We start from the raw sequence: 12,225 nt of genomic DNA, 5'->3' as shown, positions 1-12,225 counted from the left end.
AGGGTTGGAGCTGAACTCTGCAGGACTGCGGCTCTCTAGGACCGAACTTGCCTACCCTTGCTCTATATCTTATCACCCTTGACAGTCACTGACTGATGGCTTGACATAAGAATAGCTGAGGGGATTATAATTGATCAGTTAAAGGACTGTGCTTTAGATGTGTCTTTCTGATGAGTATAACCAGGTCGTATATTTCTAAAACAAAAACAAAGAAGATATTTTGCTGTATCCTGCTTGCAAAATTATTTACTACAACAAAATCAATCCCGCATTTTTTAAAATTAATAAATAAGCATTGTGAAATATTATTACTATCTAAATGTTTTCTATTGAAATATATTTTAAAATGTAATTTATTCCTGTTATCCGAAGCTGAATTTCCAGCAGCCATTAGTCCAGTCTTCAGTGTCAAATGATCATACAGAAATCATTCTTATATGTTGATTTACTGCTCAAAAACATTTGTTATTATTATCACAGTTGAAAAAGGTAGTGCCAATTGTTTTTATTTATTTATTTGTTTTATTATTATTTATTATCTACTGATGAAGTTCAAAAAACTTTTAAAAAAAAAACAATTGAATTAGATTTTTTTTTGAGAATGTAAGTCTTTACTGTCATGTTTGATCAATTTAGAGCATTCTTTCTGAATAAAAGTCTTACTGACTTTTGAATGGTATTTATGTATGTGTATGAACATTATATTTTAAAAGTAAATAAACACTTTGTAAAACTAAACGATGTAAACTAAATAAAACTGTAAAGCTATATAAATACAAATGCATTTTTTTGTAAATTTAAGCTTGAAAAAATATTGTATATTTTTAGATTTGATAAATATTACACTAAACCATAAAACTATGGAAAATGAACATTTTACAATTACATTAAATATCAAGTATTGACCTACAATTTATATATAATATCAATCAATAACTACTGGTAAGAAATGATGTGAAATGATTATTTATTTATTTTTTACTTTCAGTTGGATGCGGCAAATCAGCTTCTTCAGCAGGCACAGCAGCCTCACAGCTACCTGATTGAGACCATACGACAAAGAGACACTCAGATCCAAACGCTGAAAGAACGTCTCACGCGATTAGAAGAGGAAGTAAGGTAAAGGGGAAGTAAATGATTATCACAGATTTATGGATACATCCTGTTTTTGATACAACAGGACCATTTGAAATCTTTACAAAGCTTTTATTTTGAAAGGATATAGGTGGAGTTGCCATAGAATCATTGCCATTGTTTTGTAACAATAGTCGCAACGGTTTCTGACTACTAACATGCATGTTCCATGGTATGCATTTGTATCGGCTAAGGAAAGGTAGTAGGCAATATCTGAAATAATTTAAATACATTCCAACTCATTGAGGAGCAAAGGTAATGCACCTGCCAATAAAGGTCAGGCTCCAGGCCCACCTGGCAGCTTCTTAGTAGCAGTGCATGTGCGTGCATGCATGTATGGCTGGATGTTTTTTTCTTGGCTCTGTCACATGTCATTGACAGATGTAATCCCTTACCTGTATATGCAAACTGTACAAGCAGGTTTTCTCTTGTATTGGTGTCTTTAGAGGTCCTCTTGGGGCCAATGTGAAAAATATACAAATTACTCTCCTAAATATCAGCATCTATCAGGTTTTATCAGAAGGCTACTTGTGGCTGGGGGGAATGTTCTTGAACAAGGATCATTTTGAACGTTGCCTGTTCACTGCATACAGGTGCTGTGCAGTCAGTGAGGTGTATGCAATTCATTTATTGCTCGTTGATTTCACATTTGTTTTATTTGAAGTTTTATTTATCTAGCTCTGTCAAGCCCTCCGGGTTATGAGTTTGTTCACAGCTCAGTGTTAATTCTGTAAAAATGGTAGTACAGAGTAACAGATAAATACCTTCAGCTCACCATGTCTGTCACCACTCATTACTCGTGCCATATGTTTGACAAAGATTTGCTCTGTTGAAATGCATTTTTTGTCATGTGTGACCTTCAGTGCTGTATTTCACATGAGGAGCAGGTGACATTTGATTTCAGCATCATTACTCCAGTCTTCAGTGTCACATCCTTCATAAATAATTCTAATATGCTGATTTGCTGCTCAAGGAACCTTTTTAAATTATTATTATTATTATTATTCATGTTTTTGAGCAGCAAATCAGAATATCAGAATGATTTCTGAAGGATGGTGTGACTGGAGTAATGATGCAAAAAAATTCAGCTTTGAAATCACAATATATTACATTTTAAAATATATTCAAATAGAAAACAGTTATAGCCTAGTACAAATATTTCAAACTTTTACTCTTTTGCTGTGCTTTGGATCAAATAAATGCAGGCTTGGTGAACAGAAGAGACTTCTTTAAAAAACATTAAAAATCTTACTGTTCAAAAACTTTTGACTGGTAGTGTATAGTCAACTTTAATTTTTCTCTCATTTCTAGCTTTTAATTGGCTTAGAAATCAGATAACTGCTGGACAATAACCAATAATAATGATTTGCTTATATACTACAAACACTTTTTTTTATCACATAATAAGGCAGAATAGTTTCTATACTATAATAAATGCTATGTCAGTTAGCACTGCATTGTTCATATACTTTATTTATTACCTGGAGATGACTTGACAAACACAAATAAACCATATATTGTCGCAATCGTATGTTTAATGTCTTAATGTTCCCAAACGTTTCTGTTTTCATACAGCGAGAGCTGGATGCTTTTGTCCATATTAGGAATTTCCTCATATGACTTTCTGTGCGAGAGCGCCCTCCGGCTTCAACGAGTGAATGAAACACACACTGCACGGAGTGTTTAGCGCTCCGCGATGTTCATCTCGCCTTATTCTGGGTCTGAATAAAACATCAGATCATGCACAGACTATCCTGTCTCTTTGAATTTAAATCTATATTTATTCACACCGGCTCTTGAAAACCTCTATGCGAACACACTTGCCTGAAAAAGTGCGGGGGACGAATTTATGTGATATTAAAAGTGGGGGGACACGTCCCCCGCGTAATCTACGCCCCTGATTTTAACCCATGTACCCTAAAGAAAATTTGGTGTTCAAAAAATTATCGCTGGTAAATTTCACAAATAATTACAAAGGATCGGCATGTTAAACATACAATTTTGAAGTGGAAAGACTGAAATAGTATTTTCTTGTAAAACATACTCTAGTAATTGAATCTAGTAATCTAAATCATTTTTTGCAGTGTAGACACATTATCCTAAAGTTGCCTACATGTATGGCACTGGTTTTAACATACTTATAATCACAAATTGCTTGGTAGATTAAATGGGCTGTCATAAAAATGTAATGAATTTTATTTCTTAATTTTTGTTAATTTATTTTACAGATTACTTCACAGACTTGTCAAAGTTCAAGACATCTTCTCTTAAACACTTTTTGTATACATTTTCACAGTGCACTACGGAAAGAGAAGATTACACTACTTCAGGTGAAAAACAACATGGCTGCAGATTTGGAGAGACTCCTGAACCACAGAGAGGTAACTGCTGTATCAGCTGATTAAAAGGAATAGCACAAAGAGAGCACAGTTCTCTCTTTTCTCTATCTCTCTTTCTCTCTTTTTTCCTCTCTCTTGAATACGAAGTACTCTAACCTATTTATATGGAGATAGAATTGTTGCATAATTCCAAATAAATAGATTATGATCCACAATAGGGATGCAACAATACAGTTAGCCCACGGTTCAATGCATACCTCGGTTTTTTAACCACAGTTTTTGTTTCGGTTCGGATCTGATGGCTTGGCACATCATAGTGTTTTTTTGTTGTTGTTTTTTTGCAATTTAAAATGCGATTTTTAAAGCAAACCAACAACAACAACAAACTCCTGTACTATTCTGTACAGTGAAGAAAAACATGGATGTAATGTACACATGTAATATTTCATTCATACTGGACAGAAACTCTACATGTGCATCACCGTAGTAAAAGAACTGCTGACGGCTCCAGGAAATCCCTAATATGGACAAAGACATCCAGCTGTCGCTGTAACTGAAGGAAAAGAAGATAGAAACATTCTGAATGATGAAACATGAAGATAATAAACACTCGACTGCGACAATGTATAGTTTATCTGTGGTGTTCAAGCCATCTTGGGTATTTTCATAATAATTAAGTATATTTATAATTCATTGCTAATCGACATAGCCTTTATTACAGTAACATTTTCTTCCTCATTCTATTATTGTTATTTCAAACATTCAACTGATGTTGTGGACTAAAAACCTTCTGTTTTGTCGGACAGCAGGTTTAGAAATGCTTCTCATTACAAGGGAAGATATTTGATGTGTGTTGCTTTTTCAAATGCACGTTATAAGCGGGTAGACTCATGGACACACAAACAGCCAATTCAGGGAGAAAGAAAACGCAAACGCGATTCACAAATGCATAACGAACCGTGGATGTCATACTGACCGGTTCAATGTTATATCGAGAATTGTTGCATCCCAAATCCACAAATAAATGTAAAGAGATTAACAAAAATTAAACATGTTGACAAATAAATAGAATGAGATCCACAAATAAATCTTAGAGTTTCACTAACATTAATTAAATTCACAAATAAATTAAGTGAGATTTGCAAAAAAAAAAAAAAAAAAACATTCACAAATATATTTTTATGTCACAAACACAACTTTGCCTGGCATTCATTTGTGAATCGCGTCCTGTGCATTTGTAGATCGCTGCACGCATTTATGGATTTTGAAACGTGTGGACTCCACCCACTGTCTACTCAAGCCAATCGGATAACAGCCACATATCGCTGACCAATCATAGCACGTTCTCACTATAACCAATCTCGTTTTGCTTTACAATCAGATTTAATTTACAAGAAAATATCTAAGTTACTTTTTCAAATAAGTAACGCCAGTTACTTTGTTTTCCCATATATTGCTGACAGCTCTCCTGTCCTCGTGTTGGGAGAAATCAGGAGTAAGTGCAGAGGCGTTGTGTGCGCTGTGTGAACATAATGTTACTGTAGTTCTAGACTAAATGTCAACATGTATTTACTCATCTCACTCGCACAAAAACAGATTCAGTATTCCTCAAAATGAATAAAAACGGTCAAATGCAAACTCAGGACATGAAACAAACATGTTAAATAACACAAATATCCTTTATGTATTTAATTCCATTTTATTAACCAGTATCTTTGCTCCTGACCTACAATGACCAACCATAATAATAAGCAAAAATGACTTTAGATAAACATAACATTTATGTTTCTTTTTTGTTGTTGTTGTTGTTTCTGAAGGGAGAAAAATTAGGCCAAGGCAGATTAAAAAAAGTAACGTAACGCATTACTTTCCATAAAAAGTAATTAAGTAACGTCATTAGTTACTTTTTTAGGGGGTAACGCAATTTTGTAATGCATTACTTTTAAAAGTAACTTTCCCCAACACTGGGTGCAGGTGTGTTGAATATAAATGCATATAAATGTAAGACAAGATATTTATTGGTTAAAACACTTGATCACGCAAACAGTATTTCATATGAATCAGTCTCACTAGTTTTGATTGTAAAGTTACTTCACAGCATTGCACGGTTTTTATTTACATCATCACAAGCCTCCAGATGGTCATTTGGGCCCATATTTTATATTATACATGTTATTATGCCCTATATTTGTCACCGCGATTGTACTTTGAAATGCCAAATAAACCATTGTGCCATGTCTACTCTGCTCGCTTTCACCCTGCGCTGCAACAGCTGTAAATGCAACTGGACGCTTCAAAGCATATGTGCGAATCATCTGTCCTTCATGGTGTCGCGCCTCTTCCAGTGTAGACAGTATCGCTGATAATGATGATTTCTATTTGCTTTGGATGCATCACGAGGGTGTTACTGATCATGCTCGGGATCTGTGAATGGTCATAAATTGTGTATAATCCTGAGTTTATCCTCAATCACTGATCCTGATGGAATTATAAAGAAGCCTTGCACTCCTTTTGGAAACAGTTTTTTTTTTTTTAACCACACAAACAGCACTTCAGCTCAATTTGAACGAAGTGTCTATAGAATGCAGTTCCTTACAGGGGTGCCGAATCTGCTCCCGCCCTGATTGTAAAGCAAAATGTGATTGGTTATAGTGAGAATGTGCTATGAATGATCAGCGAAATGTGGCTGTTATCTGATTGGCTTGCGTAGACGGTGGGTGGAGTCCACGCGTTTGTGGGTTGTCAGTGTCTTCTTGACACTAGAAATGTTTAAAAATCCATAAATGCGTGCAGCGATCTACAAATGTACAGGACGTGATTCACAAATGAATGCCAGACAAAGTTGTGTTTGTGGCATAAAAATGTATTTGTGAATGTTTTTTTTTTGCAAATCTCATTTATGTATTTGTGGTTTTAACCCATTTGTGCCCAAATTTTTCTAAATGGTTTCATGCATATAGTCATGTTAATAGTGTCCTATGTGAACATGTTCTGCATTTATTTTCCCCAGCTTTTTGTTTTTTTTTCTTGAAAATCATATTTGAATGTGCGGCAACTATAGTTGCCGGTGGGCAAATATGTTGTATGCACCACTTCAATGTCAAATTTGAATAGGAGGAGAGCTTTTGGCATCTAACTCAAAATAACTGCTATCAACAGATCAATCTTTATTCATAAACAAATTAATCATGCATAAAAGTCGAAGAACATCTGATGCAAACCCCAAAAAGGTTGCATCTAGCTTATAATCTCTTGAATATGAAAACACAACAAATCCATTTGTCTTAAAGTGGTGAAACATAGTGCAGAACAAAGTGCAGCCATTAAGTTGACCCAACAGGGTATTGTGTATCAAAAAGTTAAATGAAAATAAATAGAATGAAGAAAATATTACATCTATATAATAAAAAAGGTATACCTGAAATAAAATTACGCGTTTAACTGTTTGCTTACCAACATTCTGCAAAATATCTTATTTTGTGCTCAACAGAAGAAAGAATCTCATAGGTTTGCAACTTGAGGGTGACTAAATGATGATACAATTTCCTTTTTTTGGGTGAACTTTCCCTTATGTAAGCAGTTTTAGTATAAGTAGCCTACAAGGAGTACTGCAGTGAAGGTACACGTAATTTTATAAATTTACATAAACATATCTGCCTACTATACTTTATGTAAATATGTAAAATATCACATATTTTATGAATTGGCACATATTGATTTGGTCAAATGGATTAACCCTGACAAAAGTCATTGATATTCATGAAATTACTGATATTCTTTTTAAAATATATGATTATTTAAATAATTATCATGTGTAGGCTACACCCATGATTGTTTGTTTATTTACTTATTATTGAACATGCAGGTATTTTCATTGTTAGAGGTGTGTTAGTTAAATGAAAATAAATAAATACAAATAAATAGAATGAAGAAAATACTACATCTTTATAATAAAAAAGGTATACCTGAAAGAAAATTACACGTTTTTTTTAGGCCCATGGTATTCAATGGCTGACTGTAGTAGGTGATTTCATATAATAATGTAAATGTAAACTCGTTACTTGTCTGAATTTCAACATTATAATGGACTCATAAGCTACTAGTCATAAAAGAATTAGGGTCCTTGACTAATTAGAATGAAACCCTTTGAAACTGGATAAAGGGGTCTCAATATTTTGCCCCTTACAAGACATAATGTCATAAAAGGGAGAAAAAGATCATCTACAGCAATTAAACCCATGCATTAGCTCTTTATTTTTTCCATTCTTCCTTTTGTGTGACTGACGGAAGTTTGTAAACTGCTGCTGTCACTTGAAAACGGGAAATCCCCGTTTTAAAAAAAAAAACTATAGTTGCCGCTTGGACTTTTGACTAAGTATACAAAAAACTATAGATTTCCTGTAAGATTTGTTTTGTTTGGATGATTCTAGAGACCTTCATGATTATGTAGATATATATATGTCAACAAAAAATACTTATTAGTAACATGAACATTACATTTCTTTGGGAGGGTTTGCCTTCGCCATGCTTCCTGGAAATAGGGGTAGGAACTTGACAGCCTCATGTGACAGGAAGGAAGTGAATACCCTTTGTTTTTTTTTGTTGTTTTTTCTTGAAATCCTTTATTTGGTTGTTTGCTTGCATGTCATTGAGAAATAAAACATGGATAACATCTAGAAAAATACTTACAAAAGGAAAATGACAATTATAAACTGCGGCAACTATAGTTGCCGGTGGGCTTAAATGGGTTAATTCATGTTTGTGAATCTCTAATATTTATTTGTGGATCTCATTCTATTTATTTTTCTATTTTTTTTAATATTTTTCTATCATTCTATTTCGAACTTCACACTTCGACAGAAGAAGAAGAAAAAAAAGAAAATAATCTAGAAGAACCTAATATTGTGCCCTTGTTTATTTTACTATTCCTTTGCTAATTGTTGTAAATCATACCGAACCCAAAATTTAGATTTTGGGTTCAAAATTTTTTGATTTTGGGTTCTAAAAATCATTTTACAATTCCAGTGGCATTTCCATAAAAAAACAAAACAAAAAAAAACAAATACAAAATGTAATTCATCAATAATATGTTAAGACCAGCTTGCTATACTATATTGATTAATTTACTTTCCCATTTCACATAAGGTCAAACTAAAGATCATAGAAACCTCTAACCACTGACTAACTTCATAATAAATTAGGAGTAAAAAATACAAATAAAAAAAAAAATAAAAAGCATTCTGTAATTGATATCCATAACAGATACCAGGACTGTTTTTTTGTTGAACAACCTATTGTAACGGGCATAATGGGGTGACACAATTACCATTCAAAAACCCTGATAGTGTAACATGTTGTAAATACAATATAACATGTTTCTGATTGTTCAGTCAGAGTCAGTCCTCCACATGACCTTTAGTCTGAGGAATTTCTTAACTATTTTCCATGAGTCATTATTGTAATGTTTCACTTAGATTTTTTTTTTTTAATTAATTCTAAATTTGATTATTTTAGTTTGTCAAATTTACTGTATTTTACAATAAACGTTTTGTTCACTTTATTATTTTTTAAAGTGGACATGGCTTCACTTAGTTGCATTTTAAAGTAGTCTCATTTAGTGTTGTTTTTGGCGGCCTGTTTTAATTTTAGTTTTAGTCATTTTAGCATAGTTTTTATTTTGTAAACCACATTTAGTCTCGTTTTTATTCGTCAACAATATTGCATTATACATTTAATTATAGTCATCGTCACATGACCAGCATTTACGTTGCGTCTCGTCTCGTTTTCGTCACGTGATAAAGGTTCGTTGACGATGATATTTTGTCATAATTTTCGTTGACGAAAGCAACACTAGTCTCATGCATATTTTGATTTTTTTTTTAGCAAATTCAAAATTATTAATGAAATAAGATGATATGAAATTATAATATATATAATATGAAATTAAGTAAATAATACAACTCCAAGTTAGTCACTTAAAAACTGCTTTTTTGAGGAATGTTATCATACATTGTCCATTAAAGGTATCTACTCATGACAGTAAGAGAGTAGTTCCCACAGACACAGAGTCTAGTTTAGGTGTGTCCTCTTTCATTGTCACTCACTCACCCAGCCTGCCTGTCCAATTAGTAGTTACACTGCGTACCTGCAGTTTACTCTCTAAACAAGTCATACCTTCATCGGGAAAAACTCTCATGCAAATTAGGAATATGCAGCACTAGTAACTGATCACTGGATGCTTCTGCTTTATATGTTTAGGAAGCTCTCAGTACAGCTCAGTTGCGACAACAGCTTTCCTAGAAGTTTCTGAGATGCAGTAACTAGAAAATCCAGTCTCTCAGGTCAACTTTTTTCCCATGCTCAAGTCATCAGATTCATAATAACCTTGCTGCTTGTGGTTGTTGACAGACAGCTAATACATTGCCTCATTGAGGGGAACCAATGTGTAACGCCAAAATCTATTTGACCGGTAGGTTCTGAATTTAGTGTTTTGAATGGCAAGGTATGAAACAAGGAACAAGTCAGTACACTGTATGATTTTTTGTGAAAAATTTCCTTTGGTTTCATATACTAATTTCTGTGCATTTAGAAATAGAAATAGAATTGCGTTTCTATTAAATGAATGGAGTTTTCCTGTATCTGAAAAGCACACGAAGGTACACTATACCTCCTCTGACATTCTGAACTCTTGGGATATTAAGGGCAGGGCGTAACTGATTAAGCGCCGGTGCAATCTGGAGCTATTTTCAACCAAATGCTGCTGGCACACACTGTGCCGACTTCACAACTTCCAGTGGCATGTTGGCAGAAAGCATGCAATCCTCACAGACAGCTGCTCCTCACTGGTGCTTTTTAGCATGCCAGCGCATATGGTCGCGCAGTGATAAATAGAAATATTGAATGACTCTTACGCATCGGGCTGATCTACATTCGCCGCTGAACCAGGCGGTCATGTGCTAGCAGGGGATATTTTACATTGCCATAATGCGTGAATATTAACCGTTTGCAAAAAAAATGCTATTCAACTTTTTTGGAGGTTTTTGTTTTGACACCAAAGTGTCAAAACAAAGTTCCTTTCAGCAGGTTTTTTTTTTCTGTACATTTTTGTAGCAGCATTCCTGTTGCATAATATGGAATGTCTGTCCCCGTCTTCTCAGTATTATTTTAAGACCTAGATGGTTTTACTCAGGGCAAGTACACTCTAAAAAATGCTGGGTTAAATACAACCCAGTGCTGGGTAAAATAGGGACAAACCCAGCAATTGGGTTGTTTTGACCCAGCGGTTGGGTTACTACCCAGAAGGTTGGGTTAAACATTTAACCCAACCGCTGGGTCAAAACAACCCAATTGCTGGGTTTGTCCCTATTTTACCCAGCACTGGGTTGTATTTAACCCAGCATTTTTTTGAGTGTATGTACAGTTTTTTGTGCAGTATTCTGTAGCTCTAAAATTATCTTCTATATCTGTCACCAGTGCTTTTCTTTTTGAAAAACTTTTTGGCATCTGTGATTTTTATCAGCATGCTGGAACACGAGTATGAACAGCAACTGATCTGACATCACACAGTCTTTTTCTATAAACATTTTTTATTTATTCACACAAGCGAGTTAAAAATATGAAGGTTTTTTTTTTTTTCAATCCAGCCACAAATTACTGATAGGTTGTAGTTGAGACAAGACTGTGGTTGAACGCAGGAATTATAAACATAGATGAACTCACTCATTAATATGCAGTTGCCAGCAATTATTATTTTTTATTATTATATTCTTAAGTAAAACACCAGTTAGTCAGTATTCCTTTTTACCAACCAGATATTCTTTCGTTTTATCTTTTTCTTTCTTTCTTTCTTTCTTTCTTTCTTTATTTCTTTCTAATAAGTATGAAGAAAATGTTTTAGTTTTTGTTGTGTTTTAGTTTTATTTTTTTCTTTTATTTTTTTTATAAAAATGTAGAAAAACGTTGAAAGTGATATTGCAGTTTCACTGTTTTCAAGCAACTTTATATCCTCTGCGCCACATTGTTTAAAATAAGACAATTTTCCTCAGTGACATCATGTATGCAGTAACATTTTTCATGAAACCTCTATCCGTTCTCAGAGCTGTATTACACCTAAAAGAAACGTGTTGTGTTTGAGGGTGTTTCCTTCAATTGATTCAGATAGTATTTACACTAAAGCAGGGTTGTGTGCTTTGTAGAGGTACTCTCAGGGCACCCCTTGTACTGGAGAGGTTATGAAGATACACCTCCAATTACCTTAGAACTTTTGAATGAAGTGTTTACATGAATCCCCCGGCAAGTTTCTGTAATGTCTTTTCGTATATATGTGGTGTATTGTGAACCGCTTCAAAAGAAAGGAAGAGTGAGAAAGAGAACAAGAAGGAATGAAAGAAAGAAAAACATCTGCAAAAAAAAAAATTACACATAAAGGAATAGTTCGCCCCAAAAATGAAAATTCTGTCATTCACAATTCCAATGACACTGACCATGTCAACTACAGTAAGGACAAATAGCACCATAAAAGTACTATATAAGTAGTCCATATTATTCTTAATATCTGTCCAGCCCTTAAAAGGACAAATAAAAAAGCAACAACAGAAGTAACCCAAGCAACTATATTTAAAGTATTCTCAAGTATTAAAATACCATAGCTTTAATTTTTTAAATATGAGGCATACAAACGCAAATGGCATTTAGTGGCTGCAATGTGCCTTTTTTTTTTTTTTTTTTTCTTTTTTTTTTTTTTATTTTAACC

General features: G+C 33.8%; 1 protein-coding gene across 1 annotated transcript in view; it reads left to right on the top strand.

Moving 5' to 3' along the window:
* The window catches only part of LOC107654845 (progesterone-induced-blocking factor 1), a 52,832-nt gene that overhangs the window by 36,357 nt on the left and 4,250 nt on the right, over nucleotides 1-12,225 (top strand). The window contains 2 exon segments of the mRNA XM_016442120.1: nucleotides 989-1,119; nucleotides 3,431-3,515. Of these exon segments, the coding sequence (XP_016297606.1) occupies nucleotides 989-1,119; nucleotides 3,431-3,515 (216 nt within the window).

The sequence above is a fragment of the Sinocyclocheilus anshuiensis genome, unplaced genomic scaffold (genome assembly GCF_001515605.1).
Source record: "Sinocyclocheilus anshuiensis isolate Anshui unplaced genomic scaffold, SAMN03320099.WGS_v1.1 scaffold1231, whole genome shotgun sequence".
Classification (NCBI taxonomy): domain Eukaryota; kingdom Metazoa; phylum Chordata; class Actinopteri; order Cypriniformes; family Cyprinidae; genus Sinocyclocheilus; species Sinocyclocheilus anshuiensis.
Note: the sequence above shows the minus strand (reverse complement) of the source record. Positions and strands in the feature narration are given on the sequence as shown.